A 22707-nucleotide genomic window follows, 5' to 3' on the forward strand; every position below is an offset into this window, starting at 1 on the left:
GCGCATCCATAGTCTCCACCCTTTCGAAGCTAAAGGCATGCACCATAAAACCACACAGAAGAAGAAGATAGTTTTTGATGGACTCTGGGTCGAGAACATAAGGCTCCACAGAACTACGCTCCTCCATCTGTGGAAAAGTGTTTACAAAGTTTCCTGGGCGTGCCTCTGTTGCCCATGCTGCTGCGGCTACGTCATGAAATGGGAGGCACTCACACGGGGAGAGGCGGCGCTCCAGAGAAACCGTGTGTTTCAACTTCCGGGTTGAAAGAAAGTAAGTCATATTTCTTAATAAATCTATATTTTATTTTGCAAAATGTAAAATATTAACCTTATTTGGCTGTAGTTTAATTAGGAAGGTCTTAAAAAAAAGCATGATAATGGACCTTTAAAAGAAAAAAAAAAGATCTAATGATCTTCTTTGCGTTCAGACCTTCTTGAGTGTAAAAAGTGAGATGACCAACATGATTCCCTGTGCAAACATCCAAAGATTGTGTAACTGTTGTGTAATTAGTGCTGGATATTAAATCCTGAGTGATAAATTGCAATGTGTTGTTTAATAACGAAGAATGCCCTCATTGGCCTTTGCTCCTTGGACATTGATTTAGGACAATTATTGTAGTCATTCTGTGTTAATGGGGGAAAAGGGCTCATTGTTTCAAAACAAGAAATCCACGTTTATTGCAACTTTGCATTTTTTTTTAGAGAACTGGAGCTTTTTCAAGCCAAATCATCGGGTAATACATGTTGTACCTTTTTCATTGACCCAATAAGATATGATACTTTGAACTGATAAGTCGATCTGATGACTTAGTCCATTCCCTTCATCTTTTGACCCTGCTCTGATGGCCACTCCCATGTACCATCTGCAAGATGTGGAATGCAAGGATTCTTCTTCTAGTTTCCTTACAAGAAAAGACACCAATATGAAATTTCCATTGCACAGATTGACAGAATTCATGGAGCACAGTGTACACAGGGGATGTAATGTTGACCTCCAGTTGTTTGAAATTGGACTCATTCAGACACCTGTTCATCATCCCCAAACTTGGATGTGACCGTGTTACAGGACAAACAAGGCTTATTCAACTCATTGCAGTCTTCTGATAGGTAAAAGTTTCCAAGACATTTAAACACTAATAAAATAATACTAAAATTAATCTAGAACCGGACAGAGAGACAATACAGCAACCTTGGAACTGGGGTAATGGGTTGGGTAATGTGCTCCCACTAGTACTGTAATTCTGAAGCAGCTGCAAGTTTGATGTACTTTTTAGTGGAAGACCAGAAAGCAGCCATTAATTTAATCTGTACGACTGGGAACTAAACCATGTATTAGCGCCTTTGTGTTTGCTAACACAGGAGACCATTCAACCCAATCATTTACCAGCGCAGCTTTCTACTCCTCTCCAGCAAAGCACCAAGTCATGACTCTTCCAGAAAAGAAGTGTTGTCTTGGGCCACTGGACGGCAAAGGTTGCATCTTTGCCGGACTCCAAATTCTCCCAGATCTCAATCCAATTAGGCATCTGTTGGAGATTATGGATTAACCAGTGTGAAACCACACACTTTAAATGATCAATTGAGTGTCAACATGTTAAACTAACAACGTTTAACCATCTGTAATATTCAGTAATTTTGAATCTTTCTGTGAGTTATTTTGGATTAAAGGTTTTTAAAATGAGCTGTAAATGAAGTGGAGCTGCACACGAGGACTGACACTAAAGAGACAGGTTACTGTGGTAAATACTCTCAGGATGTGATGCACACTCGACTCAAAATTGTGAGAGGATTCCTTTCACACTTTCATTCCTCACCTGCTGCTGCAATTAAATCTGATTTCACACAAAGGTCTAATGGGTAGAAATGTGCTCAATGTTGATCTTAAACTGCTTTATAGTTCTGTATAGCTGGATTATATATATATATATATATATACCTCCATCGAGTACGGCAGGTCCTAAGAAGCCAGCTCAATGGCAAGAACAAGTCCTGGGCAATAAACAGCTACGCCCTGCCAGTAATCAGATACCCTGCAGGAATAATAAGCTGGCCAAAGGATGAGATACAGACCACAGATGTTAAGACGCAAAAGCTCCTAACCATGCACGGAGAGTTCCACCCCAAATCCAGCACTCTGAGACTGTACGCTAGCCGGAAGGAAGGAGGCCGAGGACTAGTGAGCATGAGAGCCACTATCCAGGATGAAACATCCAAGATCCATAAGTACATCAAGGACAAGGCTCCAACAGATGACGTGCTCAGTGAATGTCTCAGACAATGGGGAACAGAAGATGAGGTGCTGGAGGTTCCGTCATGGGAGGACAAGCCCCTACACGGGATGTCCCACCGAAACATAACTGAAGTGGTGGATATCAAGAAATCCTACCAATGGCTAGACAGAGCCGGACTAAACGACAGCACAGAGGCACTAATCATGGCTGCACAGGAGCAGGCCTTGAGCACCAGAGCAATAGAGGCCCAGATATATCACACCAGACAAGACCCCAGGTGTACACTGTGCAAAGAGGCCAATGAGACAATCCAGCACATAACTGCAGGGTGTAAGATGCTGGAAGGGAAAGCTTACATGGAGCACCATAACCAAGTAACTGGTATAGTATACAGGAACATCTGTGCAGAGTATGGGCTGGAAACCCCAAGGTCAAAGTGGGAAACACCTCCAAAGGTGGTAGAAAATGACCGAGCCAAGATCCTGTGGGACTTCCAGATAAAGACGGACAGAATGGTAATGGAGAACCAACCCGACATTGTGGTGGTGGACAAAGCGCAGAGGAAAACCGTTGTGGTCGACATAGCAATACCAAGCGACTTCAACATCAGGAAAAAGGAATACGAGAAACTAGAGAAATACCAGGGGCTCAGAGAAGAGTTGGAGAAAACCTGGAGGGTGAAGGCATCAGTGGTGCCCGTGGTCATTGGGGCACTCTGGGCAGTGACCCCCAAACTGGAGGAGTGGCTCCAGCAGATCCCAGGAAATACATCAGACATCTCGGTCCAGAAAAGTGCAGTTCTAGGAACAGCAAAGATACTGCGCAGAACCCTCAAGCTCCCAGGCCCCTGGTAGAGGACCCGAGCTTGGAGAAAAAAAGAGACCGCCCGCGGAGGGTGAGGAAGAGTTTTTTTTTTATATATTCAATCCAACTATACAGAAGTACCACCAATTTAAACCAACGAACCACCTTATAGATTGTTTAACCCACCCACCTACAAACTAAGTCAATGACTAATAAACTAACATCTTTTTTGAAGTTCAGCAGAAATAAACCCCCCCCCAAAAAAAAACCATGTTGGTGTTACTTATTACTCTTCCTCTGCTGCTCTCTTCTTTTCAGATTTATCATTATGACACACTGTACTATTACCTCAACGGGCAATACGAACTTTTATCAATCTACTCCTTTTGGAACATTTAATAAAGTGATAATCTGTATTGTTCCCTTTACTCGGATGTGTAACAATCTCTGATTGTGAAACCTCAGAGTGTCCCTTATTGCTTTTCCCACGTTGACATTAGTAACCTTTTGTTTCCCACTATTCCACCATGAGAGAAGAAAGTGCTGTGTTCAGTCGTATTCTAGTTCATCAATCAGGCTTCACCCACACCCCCACAACAAAGAAACGGCCCTTACCAATCTGAGCTCAAGCTCATCCCTCAGGGAGAGCTTATGAAGCTAAAGTAGCCTCATCGCTCTCTCCATCGCAGCCTTGTCCTCCTACAGAATCCTCTGCAGGAACTGCTGGATATTTCATGGCTTGTCTCAGGAGCAATTATCCCAAATACTGGAAATGAACTCTGCCAACCCTGATCCCAAAACTAACTGGGAATCCAAAAAGCTTCGACAGGAGTTTATATAACACAATGGATCTGTTTTAGCTCTTTAGCTCCTCTCCAGCCTAAGTGTCCCTCTATCAAGTACATCATCAGGCTCACTTGTTGTCCTTAAGTAATAAACATTTCGTGAAAAATATCAGCAATCAAAAAAGAGATTATCCTTTTTACATCATCAATCAGCATTTATTCATACAGCCCTTTAAAACCCCAGACAAACTAACAAACCAATCAAACATTCAAACAACCAACTAACCACCAACCTACCAAATCAACCAAGGGACCAGATATGCTAAGTTAAAAACTAACCAAAAACCAAACTCAGGCTATTTTTTAGGAAATGTGCCCAGTTTGTGGGCACACCAAATTGTGGGTATTCATAAAAAAAACATGTTGGTTTTAAATCAAGCATGAGTGTGATGGACTCGTGTTGGTTTACAGTGTTTCTCATTCTCCTCCCCCTGTTCCCCCCAGTGGTGATGTCAGGAATGATTATTGCAGCGGGGGCTCTGAGCGTCTCTTCTGTCGGAGCCGGTGAAGATAACACACACATAAACCTCTTCTTCACTTTGTCTTCATGTTGAAAAGCCTCTCAGAGGTCGATCCGTCTCACAGTCAAGAAGACTGTTTTTCTTTTTCTTTAAACTGTGAAGTAGGAATAGTTATCTTTACACAATCAATGCTAGCTTCATACTGGGATCGAATTGTTTGAATTGGGTTGAGTTAACATTGTAATCAGTAATGGTGCATTATTTTCTTTATTTATTTTATTTTTCAACATGGACCCAGTTTCTATGATAATAACTTTCTATGAGATCTGTTCTTTAATTCCTCAGCTGTATCTCAGTGTTCAGATGGAGGCGATGCACTCTGTGGTTCGGGTCAGACACACACTGCAGTCACACCGCAGAGCCACGGGGTAGCTGTAGGTCGGATCCACGTCCTGCTGACAGTCGGGCAGCGTTACAGTAACCAGGCGGCTCTGGTTGTAGGTGCAAACCCGCTGATGGGACTCAATGAAGGGCGGCTCCAAGACAGGCTTCTAGAAACCAAAACACAACATGGAGACATTGCAATATGTGGAACAATTTTCAGATCATTTGGAAGAATTTGAAAAGGTCGCTGCAAAGACTGTCAGAAACATCCATGAAAGACGTGGAGGAGAGGTTTTTAATCTTTCAAATTAAACAGCTGTAATATTAATGTACCATCATGTAGGCTTTGGTTCAAGTTTGCAGTCTCTGGTTGCTTTTTATCGTCTTTGTTTTTTGGCGTTCTGTTCAGTGGCTGTTTCATATTCCATCAAAAAACTGGCTGCGTCTGCATAGTCCCTCCTATCTCCTTTCCTATCCACTTTTCCTTAAGCCCAAGAAGTGTTTAAGTGACTGCCATGATAAGGAGCATTCACATTTTTTAAAAGATAAGGAAAAGACGCTCAATGCTTCCTTTATAACTTCATTTAGCCTCGGAAACACTGATGCTTTGTTTACCAAAGGAGACGAGATAATGCTGCCCCACAATTTCTTGCAGTGACAACATTTAAAGGGACACGTTCATCCGAGAGTTTACCGAAACTCACATTAACTGAAAAGGAACGTAATATGCCTTTAACAACTTTAAATCATCTAAAACCCAGATCCGAACCATAAATGTTATGCAGATGTTGTAAAACAAAGACAGTTGATTATTACTAGTGGTGTGCCAAAATATCGATACTATGATATATTTCGATATTTGATCTTGCTGTACGTTATCGATACACTGGAGCCAAATATACATTTTTTATTTTTATTTTTATATTGCAACCTACAAGACATGACGAAAACTCCTTTAGGAAGTCTCCTAACACCAAATTTCCTTAACACTGTGATGTCATCCATGGGGTTAAGGAAAAGTGGATAGGAAAGGGGATAGGAGGGACAATTCAGAACTTTAGTGACTGTTTTAAAGCATCACTAAATGACTTCTTTCAAAATGATGACGTGGTTCCATGAGAGTGCGTCTGAAGTTTAAGCCAAGCCTGCTGCTTAAACCTGGTTGGGAGCAGATTTGCGCCACCGTCACCACAGACTGCGTTACTATGGTTTTTGTTTACTACTGTTTTTATTTGTGTTTATTTTGTATTTTTCTATGGGTTTTCTTTTTTTGTGTGTATTTCTGACTCCCTCTCTCACCTCCCAGGTCTCACAGCGCCCCCAGCAGGCGTCTGTGGTCACATGCAGCCCTCCACATCCAGGCTTCCTGGCCAGGAAAGTGAACTCCCTGACTGCACAGCCGGTGAACCTTCGCAGGTCTGCAGCCGATGATGGTGATGGTGAGGATGAGGATGATGAGGATGCACAGACGAAGCAATCCAACCGCAAAGAGATGCAGAGGAATATCCATCCGAGCAGCCTGAGGGAAAGAAATATGTTTAAAATATTTAGTTGACTAAATTAGACTATAACTGAAAAAGTCCATAACTTTTGACTAAATGTGAAAAGACTATGACGAGAACTAAATAAAAAAATAACCTGTCAAAATGAACACTGATTAGTTTGTCAGACGTACGTGCGTGTCTCTGTCTCTGAGTGGAGGAAACACAATACCCTCAAACTTCTTTAAAACTGTTGTAGAGTCAATTGTCACTGATTTGTGTCAGATAACTACCTGCTCATTCCAGTCAGGCACCGTACCAAAATCCCTGAAAGTAGCTGCTGTGAAACTAATGTTAATAAAGAGAACACTGGATGCCTCTATACTGGCTAACTATAGACCAATCAGCAACCTTCCATTCATGGCCAAAATCATTGACAAGATGGTTTTCAACCAACTGAGTCAATTCTTAACCTTCAACAAAATATTTGATACATTTCAGTCAGGCTTTCATTCATCACAGCAAATAAACGGCTCTTATCAAATTGATCGATAAATGTAATGTTGAACACTTATTCAGGAAAATAATCTGTTCTCATTCTATTGGATCTAAGTGCTGCATTTGACATACGTTTTTGTGGGTTGGACTAAATGGAAAAGTAATGCAATGGTTTAAGTCCTACTTAGAGGAGCAAAGTTATTTTGTAAGCATTGGAAATTTTGAATCTGACAGATTACCAATATCCTGTGGGGTTCCTCAGGGCTCTGTTCTTGGACCCTTTCTGTTCAGCCTTTATATGCTTCCTCGAGAAAATTTTACAGAACTGTAACGTTGATTATCAGAGCTACGGAGATCTATCTGAATGCTTAGAAAAAGTAAACTGCTGGATGAGTGAAAACTTCCTTCAACTAAACCATGACAAGATGGAGGTGATTGTTTTTGGTATCAAGGAAAAGACTGCTGTCAGTGAGTACCTTGAGTCTCGATCTTTAAAAGCTAAAGACCAAGTCAAAAACCTTGGTGTTCTGATTGACTCAGATCAAATATTCAGCAGTCAGATCAAAGCTATCACAAAAACAGCTTTCTACCACTTAAAGAACTTCTCCAGAGTGAAAGGTTTAATGACTCAGAAAGATCAGGAGAAACTGGTCCATGCTTTTATCTCCAGCAGACTGGACTATTGTAATGGTCTTCTGACAGGAATCCCCCAAAAGAGCATCAAACAGCTACAGCTGGTTCAGAACGCTGCAGCTCGGGTCTTAACCAGAACAAAGAGGTCAGAACACATTACTCCAGTTTTAAAGTCTTTACACTTGCTCCAGGTCAGCCTCAGAATAGACTTTAAAGTTCTGCTGCTGGTGTATAAATCTGTGAATGGGTTTGGTCCAGAATACATCAGTGAGATGTTTGTCAGGAATGAACCCAGCAGGTCTCTCAGATCTATGGACACAGGTCAGATAGTGGAGCCCAGAGTTCACAGTAAACATGGTGATGCTGCTTTTAGTTGTTATGCTGCAAAGAAGTGGAACAAACTGCCAGCAGAGCTGAAGTCAGCATCCAATGTGAACATTTTTAAATCAAAGTTAAAGGCACTTTTTTTTCTCTACTGCGTATGATTGAGAGGGAGTTTTTTGGCCATGTTTTTGTTGATACAATGTGTTTGTTGATAATTTTAAATGTTTTTACTGATGATTTCAAATGTTTTTTGCTGCCAATTTTAATGTTGTTATTGATTTGAAGGTGTTGAATGTTTTCTGTTGCACTTTTTGATCATGTAAAGCACATTGACTTGCCTTGCGTATGAAATAAGCTAAACAAATAAATTTGCCTTGGCTTGCCTTGGAGAGGGGCGGGAATACAGACACGGCCTGCTGACTGCTCACCGAACAGGAGAAGAAACAAAACGAGTTATTGACTACACAATGGCGGTCAGACTCAGGTAATGTGTGAAAGATAACGGAGTCAAGTTTTAATGTGCTAATCAGTTCAGAGCAGAGTGTAGCGAGGCTGAGCCATGTAAACACTTTGTGTCACACAGGCTGCAACAACAACAACCTTCCATCGTCCATCCATCAGTGACACTAACTACAACTAGACCTTTATTATATGTTAATTATACAAATACAACCTTACAAATAACATGTGATGTACTTGATATGATTTGAAATATTTTATTTATTTTTTCGATACATTTGTAAATAGTATATAATGTGTGGTTTTTTCAGGGCCGATACCGCAGGCGATTATTAGTATTCAAGGAGGCCGATCACCAATATTTGGAGCCGATATTTATTTGCAGTAAAAGTTAAACTATTGGTGTCAAATATTTTCAATATTAAAAATTCCAACTCTGAACTTTGAGTAAGCTTTTTAAAGATAAAGACTTGCAACATGTTAAAGGTGCTCTCATTTTTTGCAAATTCTCATGTGGTCTACACATGACTATTTACCTCATTGACTGCCATTGACATCTAAAGACATCATTTGGTTTAGTAACGTTGACTGCGAATGACGTCTAAAGACATCAATTGTGTTTTTTAGCTGGGGCTGCTAGGAGACGGTGTGACGAAGCTCTCCCATGAATGTCAAGCTTGTACCATGATGTAGTGACTAACTGGTGACATGTAGGTGGCAGCAGCACAACTTCACCCGTGATGAGCAGAGCAGAGCTCATCACGTGTGACATGGCGATGGTGAGAGAAAACGATCAAAAAACTCGGCATGTCCGAGAGGAGGAGGAAGTTGCGTGTGGGTAGACTGATGGGGGAGAGACTTGGAGGAACGAAATACAGAAATCAAATCATTCAACTCTGACCCAGATAGCAAAATAATACCAATTTTGCCATGAAAAGCCTGATCTCAGTGTTGTTTTTGTAGTTTTATAGAAGGAAACCAATGTTGAGGTGTCACGAAAGCAAAAAAATAAATAAATAAATACATAAAAAGTGCTTCAAAGTCACTGACAGGTTTTTTTTTCATAAAAAGGTGTTTTTCTCAGCTTTTTGCTCACAAACTGGCGATTTGTGTGAAACTTGCCTCTATTCAACAGCTGATTATGGAAGAACAAAAAAAAAACTATTCTGATGAAAGTAGAGTCTAATCTTTCAGTATCTGGTTTCAGATTTCAGATTGTCATATTACAAAATATTCTGTGGGTCATGAAAGATCAGTGAAAATCGTCTAAAACGCCTGGCTATATGGGGTTGGCTGCTCTGAAAATGGCTGGCAGTGAATGAGTTACTAGTCATCGCCTAAGTGGTACTGAAGTGTCTATCTGTTATAATCGGTCGGCCATAATAGCATTCTATACACACCGGAAAATATGGGTAATGCTGGAAAGCGCATTGCTTTAGTATAGTTAAATATTTTTGTGACCAATAATTTAAGTGTAGTGTATTACTTTACTCTATTACCCAAAAAGTCATATCATTACTGTAACACGTTACTTTATAACGCGTTTCCCCAACACGGGACACGCTGCACAGGGGGCCAGTCTATATACTGTATATGTATTTATTTTAGAAATTAACAGATGACACAATTTTCAGTTTGTTTAAATCGTAACATTTAATTTGCTTTCAGTGTTGGAAAAGCAGATATTTATGTTCGTGACATTTAGTTTTCAGTCTTTTAATTTGAAAGCTTAATATTCTGAGAGGCTTTAATGAGCAGACATGTTGTGCTGCTTCTAGGGATGTAACGATTAATCGTAAGGCAGTTAAAAATCGATTCATAGGTACCACGATTCACATCGATGCTCTGAAAATTGAATCGCAGTACTTTTTTTAACCAGCAGAGGACGCTATATATGAACCTTCCAGAAGCAGACGTGACTGGCGGAATCTGCTACTATTTTCTTTCTGGCCGCCATTTACTGTTAAACATGCTCATAAATGATTCTTTACTCCTTTAGCACCGAAAGAATATCTGTAATATTACGTGAATATCTGTAAAAGTCAGGTTTTTCTAGTAACTCAGTCTGCTAGCATAGCTTCTCTTCTTCACTGGTGGAATAACTGCATGCCAACCGACCACTGGGTTACCAGCGCCCTCTGCTGGTCTAAACAAATATCTGACGTAAATACAGTAAAATGACTGTTTTGTTTTTTGTTTTTTTAAAAGTCCAATTGTTAAGGCACAAAATACATTTTCAGTTGCACTTTTAAAAAGAAAAAGAACTATTATGCAGTTTTGAATTGTTTATTATAGAACCAGAATTTAAATGAATAGACTTCTTCTTCATTTGTATTATTCCTTTATTTATTTCATTCAAGATTTATTTTTAGTTAAATTGCGTCATTTTGAATAGTTTATCAAGGGATTCTTTTGACAATGAAAAATAAAAGGAAAATAGTATAGTATTTTCCCCAAAAAAATAAAGAAATATTTTTCAGTCATTTGTCAACATTCCCATTTTGTAAAATAAATCGTGAGAAAATCGTATCGTGAACCCAGTATCGTGAATCAAATCGTATCGGGAGTTGAGTGAATCGTTACATCCCTAGCTGCTTCTATTTATTTTCAGTTTAAATGAAAGTAAAATGTCACGCTATCCATTGGTGTAAACCTCATGACCTTCATAACCTGTAAGGCAGGTTAGCTACAGCTTTTTACAGTTTTCTTAGTTTTAAAATGTTTTGATTTATTACTACTTTAAGACCACTTCCACTTTAAGTTTATAATATTTCGTTTTTTCTTCATTGTGATCACAATGATGTTTTATATTGAAAATATCACATAAAAACAAAAATGCACATTTTATTTATCAAGTACAACAGGATGACTTTCACGGGTGTGAACATTTAAGCCGGTGTGTTGAAATAGCAGTCCCAATAATGTGCTGAAAAATTATCATGACCAGTATGGACTAATTGATTAAATAACATGCCATGTTCTAGTATTATTTATCTATCTATTGTTTAATTATTAAAAGGCTAAATAACCTAGTGTGACCATTACTTTACATTAGTTTTTCCATTGTTTGGCAAAACTCATTTTAAACTTATTGTCTATGAAAATGTATTTGTTATAACTATAAGTTGTAAACTACACATATTATGTAAAAGATAACAAGTGAGATTTAAAAGCAGTAATTTTTGATTGTATATTTAGCCTACTATTGTTGCCAGTTTAACTTGTCTTATGAAAAATAAACTATGATCAAAACACTGATATTATCTATGTCAAGATTGAATGTATGGTTACAACTAAAACTACATCCAGAAAACTAACAATAATACAGAAATAAAATTAACAGGTAATGAAGGTGTAAGCCAATACATACCATTCTTTATATATATATATAAACAAGAAATAAACAAGTTCAAAAACACATAAAATGACAACAAAAACACATGAAAGGACAAATTACTAAAACCTATGATATATATATATATATTTTTTTTTCAAAAATCCACAACAGAAACAAATACAGCAAAAAACAAAAACAAAAAAAATTCTAAATTTCTAATTCTAAAGAAGAACAAACAGCAAAAATACCAACCCAGTAAATGGGCTCCAGAAAATTACAAAACTAAAAATATAAAAATTATATTTTTAATTGACTTACCTCTTTGTGTTTGTGCTCTGGGGCATCATTTTAGCTTTTGCTAAAAAAAAAAACCCAAACAACGATAACAACAACTAAACAGTGATAAAAGTTGCTTAGTCAAAGTTGTGTATAGTAAGAAGTCTCAGTGTTTACAGTGAATTTAACTGATGATCGTCTGCTAACGTATATTTATCTCCTCCACTCTCTTCAAGAATTCCAACACGTCACTGCTGTGTTTCCATCCATTTGTCTGATTATGGAAAGAGTTTTAGTCCCTTTTGTTCCCAATCCTTGAATAAGATTCCTACCTGTGTTTCCTCACTGAGGATTACTGCCTGTCATCACTTGACTCTTGTGAACTCCCAACATGTAGAGAAATGTGTATGAAAAATAGAATACTACATCACATAACTATAATGATTAACAACAATAACGCCAAAAACCCACAGAAAGACTAAAAAACAAAAACTACAGCAAAAATAAATTAAACGACTTAAAACACACACAAACAAATTACAAAATGACAAAAAAAAAAAACTACTTACAGACAAAACAGCAAAGTTACACTAAAAAGACATGACTACAAGAAAAATAAAAAAAATAGACACCAAAAATGTATTAATCAAGAAAAAATACAAAAAACGACAACATAATTAGTAATTAAAACTGCAAGCAGCGATGAACGGGCCCTCGCAGCCACACGCATGTCGGGAAGTGGCAGAAATTTTAAAGTGTTGAGACGTAAGGATTATATCACACACTTTCCTGCAATGTTCTGTGCAAACATAATGCCTATGATTTCCTTTTACCAATAGGTGGCGCTATGACTATCAATGACGGTTGAGTTAAACCATAACTAATTTTTTGGCATACAAATGAAAGCTGCTATAATTAATTAGCATCTACTTAGCTCTACAAACTCTTAATAACGTCCATAAGTGTAGCACATCACCCAAGTGAACAGGCTGCTAAGAGGAACATTTCAATTTGTAAAGAGTCAATTTTATTGTCAAGATTTTATAACACAACCAAATAAACGTGTGTTTAAAATAAAAATATGAATGTGTGAAATACTTTAACAGTGTTGGATGCAAGAAGTATCTCTCTATAAAAGCAAGGTGTGTGTGTGTGTGTGTGTGTGTGCGTGTGTGTGTGTGTGTGTGTGTGTGTGTGTTTTATTTTGCCTGGTGTCATGGTCTGAGTTCACATCGTACTGAAATTGTATATGCGCATGCACACCCATGCGCATTACCAAAAAATGAATTTTTAAATTTTTTTCTTTTCAGAGTGAACGAACACGTTTTATTTGTTTATTAAATTGTGTTAGAGTTAGGGTCAGGTTAGGGTTATAATCTCAGTACGGAGGTAAACTCAGACCGTGACACCGGACGGCACATTCATGTTTACTCAGAAATGAAACCTATTCAGCTTTTGACTTCAGTTTGAGGGGGCGCTAGCGCACCAATCTGTTCATTTACAACCTCTAATAATCAGTAGAAGAAGACCCTCCTCTAGTCCACAAAAGAAGTTCAATATTGCAGTGTCTGTTTCACCTGACACTTTTTTAACAGCTTCCACATGGCCCCACGGTGTGCGTCCATTATTTTAGACTTATTTGGTGTTGTAAAACTTTATTTTTCATGGTACTTCCGGGTCCGGTTTTTTCTCTCTCAAGTCTCAACAACCTGTGACGGAGTATGTGCATGCGCAAGGCTGATGCGTGTGTGAATCTGTGAAAGAGACCCCACGGAGGAGATGGAGAGAGTCCCACACGGTAACCAGGATGACAGGTAGAGACACACACACACACACACACACACACACTCTCTCTCTCTCTCTCTCTCTCTCTCTCTCAAAACACTCATAAGGTATTTACAGTATAATAAAATTAATAAAATAAAACAAAAAACTTAATATTTATACAAAAAGTACACAAAACTACAATAGAAATACACAAAAATATACAAAAGGCTCCAAAAACACACTCCAAAAAACATATATTACAAAAATATACACCAAACGACAACAATGAGTCAAAATACACAAAATACACAAAACTAAATATTTATACAAAAAGACACAAAATGACTCCAGAATCCCACTACAATGGCTACATAAAAGAATAATTATCCAAAAAATGCACAAAAACACAACAGAAAGATACAAAAATACACCTAATGACTCCAAAAAACATACATTACAGAAAAATACACCAAAAAAAAAAAAAATTATATATATATATATATATATATACACATACAGTGCCTTGCGAAAGTATTCGGCCCCCTTGAACTTTTCAACCTTTTGCCACATTTCAGCCTTCAAACATAAAGATATAAAACTGTGCCTTACAGTGCCTTACTTTCCCAAGGCACTGTATATATTAAAATGAGTAAAAAAAGAAGAAACACATTTGTCATGTGCCTGTCCCATAGAATTAAACCAGGGAAATCGCACATGCTATTTTACTTTGCACCCACAAATAAACTCCTTTATAACACTACAGAGTACAGAGTATGTACACCTCTTTGTACATCCAACCTTCAAACACATACTCATTTGTCCATAACTGACAACTCTACTTAAGCTCCCACTATATGAATATATACTTCCGACGGGCACTGTACTAGTTAATAAAATGTAGATTTAAAAAAAAAAAATATATATAACGCAGGATCTGCTGACATCTAGTGTTTATTTATGATAATGCACACAAAAACATCAAAAATACACATAACCCATTGTTCAGTAGGTGTGTTGTAGCTGTTATGTGCTGCAGGTAAGCAAACAGTGTTCTGTAGGTGAGGTCACAATATACCTGTCTAACTGTGATGAATGGGAGTGAATGGTTGTCTTTTGTAGCCAGAGAGAAACAGTGAGCATCACATTCTAGTGATTCCCAGGAGGTACAGTAAATGCAACCTTCAAAGTGGTGCTCCATAATAAGAACTAGCATGGAGGCTTACTGTTATGAAAGCATGAACTCATCAGGCTGAATTAGAGCTATCCATTAAATCACCAAGGATTTGTTCTCTATATAAAGCTGTTCATTGATTGGATGATCATTCAGTACCTCAGAGGACCAGCACCTGATGCTGAGCAGGTACGATCTCTTTCTCAGTAACTCCTAAACACGCAGAATATTTCTACATCAGACACAACAAGCACAAAACATCACTAGAGGTCTGTGACTGAGTAACTCCAGGTACCCTTTAATGTTTCATTGTCAGTGTTTTCATGGGCAGCTGCTGTAACAGACCACATCTGACACGTGTCGGAGGACAAAAGCAGCTCAGTGTGTTTTAAATACGAACTGTTGAGCGGAGTTTGTCCTCTGCTGAGACAGCCTCACCTCTGACCTCAGTGTCAAAGTCACTGTCAGACGAGACCCCCCCCCCACTTCCCCCCAACCCTGAGGGTGAACATCATGGTGCTCTGCCTGGGGTCTGATGAAGCTTCGCTTAATGTGTTTCTGCCTTCTGTCACATTTTATTCAATTGGATTAAAATTTTCATCATATCCGTGGTTCTGTTTTTCAGATTTTTTCTTCAATTACTTATTTCTACTGGTTTATTTTTTATGCTGTTAGGTTAATTGAGTATTTATTAATTTAGTATGAAGTGAAATTGATTATTTATTTCAGTCTTGGGTGTTTTGCTGCTGCGTAGTGAAATGACATTTAAAGTCTCACATTTACTGGGTGCCAGTGGGCCTTTGACCCATCCGTGTGTGTGTACACGTGTGTGTGTGTGTATGTGTGTGTCTATCTTTAGTGTCCCTGGTATGCATGTTCTCCGATGTCAGTGCGAAGCGTCCACAGTGAAGCTGCCGCTCAGGTTTCAGCTTTACCCCCGTCCCATCACAGATCTGCACCTTTGGACGGAGCTGCTCCCTGTGGAGGATCTCACAGACCTCCAACCACCACCACCTGAACCTGCACCTCCTGCTGCTGCTGCTGCTAGTGAGTCTGAGGAAACTTCCTCATCTTCAGTAGCTGTTGCATGCTTTATTCAGTGTTTCAGCTTTCAGCAATGATTTGGTCCTGCTCTCCTCCTCCTCTGTCACTCACAAAGTTGTGAAATAGTGATGCATGGACTCTTAAGGCATTCTGTGCAGCAGCTGGTTCATCTTTCTTCTAAACACTGTCGCCACTGTGGCGTCTTCTGAGGTGAGGGATGAGGAAACTTGGAGCTGCTTTCCTTCCTCTGGGAGTACTTGTGTTACAAATGTACTGTTTTGTTTATCTTAGGACTTTCTCAGCTTGTCACAGTCGATAGTTCAGGTTTGGGGATGATGTCACAGGCTAGGCAGATTTAAGATAACCAAAACATGAAGAACACAGCCAACTTAATTTGTCCTAATACGAAACGGTGCGCCTCCGTGCAAACAGGTCTTGTTCAATGTTTTCCGACAGTCTGTGCAGCAGCTGTTTCATAGTCCTTCCAAACGTAGGCGTTTCTATAGTGTTCTTCCAGTTAGGAAACTTGAAGATGAATATTTGCATTCCACGTATTGCAGATGGTGCTTTCATCCTATGAGATTGTGAAGGAATTCCATAAAAGTGACCATTCCCACATGTTTGGGTTAGCTTAGCATGTAGCAACCCAGTCTAAGCAGGGTTTAGGGTTATTATTGTGTCTACTTCTTATGAGTTAACATTTCCTATGATGAATCAGAGATCAATTTGCCATTATTTGCTGATAATTAATGTGCGTCTCTCCTGTGAAACCTTCTGTTCTGCTGTATAACAACAACCATCGGTCACTTTCAAGGACTCCTTTCACTCTGGACACGGTCCCTGCTACTATTTTTGGCTCCTGAAGGATTCACAACAGCAGTGTGTGCGGCGTTGCCGCTCCAAATCCGATATAAACACAAACAGTCATCTGACTGTTCACTCGAGTCACTTGTTGCATTGCTGGTTGAAGGACGTGCGTAATACGTACACATGCTCCATTCACCTCCAGCTGTCTTTGTACGTGTCAGAAATTATTCCTCGACAATAGATTAAATGATTGGCTGTTAACAGTGCATAGTGTTTGAAATAATAGTCAACATGAAAAACATTCAATGAAGACCTTCATTGGCACTGAGTAGAAAACAAACACATCTCAGTGAAATGATGTTAAAGGCTAATGTTAAAATTGAGGCCCTGACATTTGGAAACCAAATTCTAGAGACCAATGTTAATGTTTCTCTAGTCTAGTCCTAAGACGTACCAACTGCTAATGCTAACTACCAGGTTATTTAACTGGCAAATGGGTCGTCTCCGTGCTGGAGCTTTCATGTGTATATTGTGTTTTTAGAGTCATTTTCTTTCATGATTTTGTTTGTTTTGTGTAATTTTGGCTTGTTTTATGTGTTATTTAAATCAAACTCATTTGCATTTTTTTGACCTTTATTTGGCATTTTTAGAGAAAAAAGAATAAATAAATGTTTAGTTGTGTTGTCGATTTTGTGTTGTTATTGTTATTGTTGTTTGCAAAGTCAATTTTGTACTTGGAATGTGTTTTGTGTCTTTTTAGATTAATGTTGTGTTTAATTGTCATTTTTTTCACGTTTTGGAAGTATTTATCTTTATTTCGTTGGTCGCTTTCAATTTTTTTGGTGTGACTTTGGTGTATTTCTGTTTGGGCTTTCTGTGTTTTTGTCTTTTGCTGTAGATCTTTCTAAGTCTCGCTCAGGTTCAGCTGTGTTGTGATTTCAGTAACATGTCGTAGTGTGTGTTTTTGAAGCAGTGTATGTATTTCACCGTCTGTGTCTGACTTTGAAAGCCGTGTGTACAGATTCAGCAGCTCTGACTGATTTATGAGCCCAGTCAGATGCTGGGGATCTACAGAAGTTGTTGTAAAAGGGAAGAACTGACAAAGTTTCCATTAGAGTCAGTTTACATGTGCAGGTTTTGTCTCAGTATTAGACTAGTGATGCACCATTACAAACTATTTGATTACCATTTTTTTTTTATCCTTGATGGCCGATAACAAAAAATAAAAAAAATGTTCTTTGTTACAGACATATAATGGATAAATCAGTTCCCGCCCTTGCTTACAGATGGATAAAAAAAATAGATCTGTTCCTGTTAAAGTGAAAAAACGAAAAATAAAACCAAATAATTAATAAAGACACATTTGACATGCAACTGTTGTTGTCGAAATGAAAACATCTCCTCCACATCTTTTAGGGCTTTTTCTGACAATCTGTGCAGCGGTCGACTCATATTACTTCCAAATACTGTCATATTGATGATGTCTTCCGTACTGAGGGAGGAGGAAATTTGAAGAGTTTTCCCATCCACAGGGAATCTTTGCTTTCCTAAAATAAAATATAGGGCCTGTCCTATAAAGCTTGGTAAGTATATTCGGGGATATCTCGTTCTCCGTCAAAGAGCCCCTGTCCTATGAAGCTGGATATAAACACCTTCACTTAAGACAGGAGATCTGAGCCTGGCAACGTGCACACTCCAGTGGAAGGGGTGGAGACTGCAGCGTTAGACCAATCACAAACAGAGAAACAGTGCAGACTTATGTCGCAATTGAAGAATAATTCTTTAAAAATATAAAGAATTAAAATCAGTAATTCAGACCAAAAACAACACTGTAATAAAAGCAGGAATGAAGGAATGCAGGAATTGATAACTGTTGATGCTTAAATTAGTGAGATTACTGTATATAATATTAATCGGAGAAAACGGACACCGATCTGTTTCATTTTACTAAGGCACAGACCTTGTCTGCGGCTCTGATGCTGCATTCATACAGCTCACCCTACATCATAAGATGAACAATATTTTTATTTTATACAGCCTGTATTATCTTCCAGAACAGAGGCTCTCTGCGTTACCACAGAATACATGAATGGATGATTGAATTTATCAGTTTGGGAGCGCCCAATGCACTCATGCTTTATCAGCTGGCTAATGTAGGTCAGTCCATTAGATAAAAACCTATATCTTTCCTATAGGATGTCATTAGGTAAATGAAAGGATTGCATTGATGCCTACATTTTCTCTCTCCTGTCAGCGTCACATCAGATTGTGCAGCAACGTGTTCACAGAATGTCACACCTTTTCTTGGGCAGGTAGTTTTCCAAGAGAACTGATTGGTCAGTCTTTGGTGCTCGCTCAGATCTTATCCACTTCATAACCTACTCCTGACTCGGTTAGGTGTTCAGCCTAAGTTACCACACACACACACACACACAAACATCATCTATTAAAGCCACTAGATGCCGCCTCATACACAAATATTTTATTGCTCGTAGTTCCTCTCAAACTTATAATTTTAAACTGTTTTCTTTTTTAATATCAGTCTCTTTTCTTTTTTTTTTTTTAACTGTCACTCTTTTATCTTCCCAAGATATTTACTTTAATAAAGTGTTGAAAGTGAATCACTTAGAGGAGCCCCAGGCTGTTTTCCTCTCCATCTCAGGATCAGGTTTAACTCTGGTTCACTGTTGTCACCCCCAGGCACAGTCCTGCCTCTCCCATGTCTCAAATGTCACAATAGTGCTGACGTGGCATTTCCTTATTCTTGGATGGGTGTCAGAAACTCAAAGTCCTGACCTATACACACTCAAACTTTCTTTTTCTACTCATTTTACAGGGTTCAAGTTGCTTCTCATTTTTCAAGTCCACTGTAGTAACTCCCAGTAACTCACTGTCAAACCATGATGATGGCAAATCAAGCAAGACATTGGCTCTCCAGGAACAGAAAGTACAATGTTATCCTAAAACCTATTTGTTTAATGGTGGATTTTGTATGCAGCATGTACTAAATTCAGATTTTGTTCAGTACTGTTTTTAATGTTGTGTGGTGTAAATTCTAGAAGATGATGGTTTGAATTTTATCCAAAATGAATGAAGTCTTATCTTATTTGATCTTGTCTACTGTTATAAGTTAATCTTCTCTGGTGTGGTATCTTGTCTTATTTTAAATAATGTCTTGTCTTGTTTTCTCTTATCTTTTCTAAAGTGCTACGTTGTCATGTCTCGTCCTCTCTTCCACGGTCTTTCCTTCTTGCATTAATATCTCGAATCTTATCTTTACATTTGAACCTACTGTATCGTTATTAAGGTTGATAAAAATGTATTAGGATCATTGATACAGATAATTGCCAATATCTCGCAAAGAAGATGTTTGGTGTTTGGTGGAGGTTTGCTCTCTCATGCTCTTTGTGCTGTTGTTTTAGTTTATTTGTTCTTATCTTGAATTATCTTATCTCAGCTTGTCTTACATCATCTTATTTGATACATTTTATCTAATCTTGTCTTGTTTTCTCTTGCCTTGTCCAGCCTTATCTAAGATTTTGATTGTCCAGTCTTATCTTACCTAGTCTTGACTTATCTGATATGTTGTCAAGTTTAGTTTTTTTCAATATACAGTCTTGTCTTTTCTTGTCTCAATCTCATTTTGTCTTGCTTGCCTTGACTTGTTTTGACTTATATTGTTTTATCTTGTCAATGCTTCTAATTTTGTCTCTTACCTTATTGTAGCTTATCTTGTTGTGTGTTGTTTTGTCCTTTTTGCTCTAACTTGACCTGATATGACATTAGCTTTGATCTGGCAGCCCAACCTTTGGCGTTCGTCTACGCTGTTTTATTTTGATCTTCGTCACCTCTCCATTAATGTCATTGCAGCCATGTATGATCTGTGCTGAGAGTGACTAGCGCTGCTTGAATCAAAGACGTTTGCCAGGGTTTGTAAATGTCATGCATTCTCCTCAGCTCATTTCTTTCTATCCCACAGTAAGACTGAACAAGACCGAACACAGCCCTGCAGTCAGTGTTCTCAGACAGGGTTTTCTCGGAGCTCTGCATTTGTGGAACAAAAAGCTGAGTCATTGCTCACTGTAACAATGAACTACAGATAGATTTGTGCTCTCACAAATCATGAAAAGTCCAGAGATTACATTAATGTGTAACTTACTGTTTCAAATTAAAACAATTTATGAGGTTCCAGACATTCAGAATCAGAATCAGAAATGTTTTTAATGGCCATGCACAGTTTTAAGGACAGTACAAGGAATTTGTCTTGGTAGTTGGTGCACAAAACAAACAACAAAAAAACAAAAACAAAGAACAACCCAGAAACAATAATAATAATAATGATAAATATAAAGGATGAGGGATAAATAAAGGATAGATAGAGAATAAAGGATAAATAGGATAAATATAAATATATATATATATATATATATATATACAGTGCAGCAGATAATGTCATCATGGAGGTGGTGATCGGGTGGGGGGGGGGTTCAGTTGGTGACTTGGGGTGTGTTCATGTGGATGGTGGCAGAGGGAAAGAAGCTGTTTTTGTGTCTGGAGGTTCTGGTCCTGATGGACCGAAACCTCCTTCCAGAAGGGAGAGATTGAAACAGTTTATGACCGGGGTGGGAGGGGTCGGCCACAATCTTTCCTGCACGCCTCAAAATCCTTCTATGGCCTATTCAAGGATGTAAGAATATTTTTTTGTCAATAATGTTCTTTTACTTGAACAGAGCAGAATTCCACATTGTGCACCTTAATTAAAAAAAAAGAAATACACGTACGTATGTACAGGAATCACAGCTGCAGCAGCAGTTTGTGAATTTGCCAATGTGTAGGGGGTGTGGCTTCAGAGCTCTACTAGAGTTCAACAGCACCTTCTAAAGTCCACCACAATGTCCTTGGTCTTCTTTGTGTTGATGCAAATGTTGTTTTCTTTGCAGCGCTGTCATACGCAATATGACAGTGCTGTTGTTTGTGAGCAGTCACATGTAAGCTGGGTGAACAGGAGTTGAGATCATAGTGCGAGTGTAGCGGTTTGTGGATCAGAGTCTGTGGTATTATGGTATTTGTTCAGAATCGGAAAGGATTTTATTCACCAGGTACAGTTTAAAATAGCACAAGGAATTTAACCTGGTAGTTGGTGCGAAGAACTTGCGCATCAACACACCGAGGCAGCCATCTGCAGCGCCACCCTGTTTAGATGAAATATGGAAAAACAAGAGGAAAGGAGAGAGGATAAAAGTCAAATCCTAAACTATGTCACCGTAGGGTAGCCCAGTGAGGTTTTCTGGGAGGTTTTTTGCTGCCGATTTTAATGTTCTTACTGATTTTAAGCTGTTGAATGTTTTCTGTTGCTCTTTTTGGTCATGTAAAGCACATTGAGTTGCCTTTTGTATGAAATGCGCTATACAAATAAATTTGCCTTGCCTTGCTTAAGAAAAACTCCTCAGCACATAATCCCATGAAACACAATTACAACAAAATTCGAGGACATAGCATGTGTGGTCGGGGGGAGGGGACTTTTTGGGGGTAGGATTGCAGCAGGCCTCGGGAGCACCCCTCTTGCTGCCACTGAGTGGGAGGGAGAGGGGATGGGGGGCCAAAGAAGGTGTTGAAATGACCTTGGGTAGATCTGAGTTCAGAAACAATGTTCCCAGGTGTTGGTGGTGGTGGGGAAGAGGAGGAGGAGGGGACAGAACCTTCATTCAACACAAACATCCTGGAGAATAGATAAACCGGCCTTGAATGGCTGGCTGAGGGGAGACCGAATGACGATAAGAATTTGTTTTTGGCCGGCTGAGCACAATTTTTCATCAGCCTAGGGTCCATCTCTCAAGCACTAAATCCAGTATGGTGGCCTTATCTCGAAGGCTGGGCTGTCAAATTCTCCAAGCTAGATTCCAACCCACGTAGATGTTCCAAAGTAGCATCCTGCTTAATTTTGAATTTGTTTATTGCATGAGTCTGAGTGTTGAGAGCCTTGCCTAATCCATCAGAAATGACTGGCAGCCTTCTGAAAACAGCTACCAACGTAATCCGGACTTTGCAATCATAATTCCAATCATGCAGATGTCTTCCACGTCCTCCATGGAAAGGATAGACAGGCATACGACCCTCTACTTCTCCCAAGAGTCCATCGTGTATCCCACAGCAAACATTCCGCCAGGACATGCGGGCTCACCTCT

At 38.9% G+C, this 22707-nt stretch overlaps 2 protein-coding genes across 2 annotated transcripts in view; one reads left to right on the forward strand and one right to left on the reverse strand.

The window, feature by feature from the left end:
- Positions 1-4700: 4700 nt before the first annotated feature.
- gphb5 (glycoprotein hormone subunit beta 5) lies at positions 4701-11804 on the reverse strand. The gene is made up of 3 exons (XM_028438125.1): positions 11776-11804; positions 6025-6244; positions 4701-4892 (listed from the first exon to the last, which is right to left on the reverse strand). The coding sequence occupies exons 1-3, from the start codon at positions 11802-11804 to the stop codon at positions 4701-4703; spliced, it is 441 nt and encodes a 146-aa protein (XP_028293926.1).
- A 3813-nt stretch (positions 11805-15617) lies between these two features.
- Positions 15618-22707, forward strand: part of syne2b (spectrin repeat containing, nuclear envelope 2b) — a 68597-nt gene continuing 61507 nt past the window's right edge. Inside the window, exon 1 of the mRNA XM_028438126.1 lies at positions 15618-15718. The gene's annotated coding sequence lies outside the window, so the exon portion shown is untranslated. The remainder of the gene's footprint in view (positions 15719-22707) is intronic.

Source organism: Gouania willdenowi, chromosome 22 (assembly GCF_900634775.1).
Source record: "Gouania willdenowi chromosome 22, fGouWil2.1, whole genome shotgun sequence".
NCBI lineage: Eukaryota > Metazoa > Chordata > Actinopteri > Blenniiformes > Gobiesocidae > Gouania > Gouania willdenowi.

Excerpts from the sequence above, each read along its gene's own strand:
- gphb5 (XM_028438125.1), bottom strand. The coding sequence starts at position 11,804 with ATGATGCCCCAGAGCACAAACACAAAGAG. Across the intron at positions 6,245-11,775 it reads CAGAGCACAAACACAAAGAG|GCTGCTCGGATGGATATTCC; the intron begins GTAAGTCAATTA and ends TCTTTCCCTCAG. Across the intron at positions 4,893-6,024 it reads GGCGCTGTGAGACCTGGGAG|AAGCCTGTCTTGGAGCCGCC; the intron begins GTGAGAGAGGGA and ends TTTGGTTTCTAG.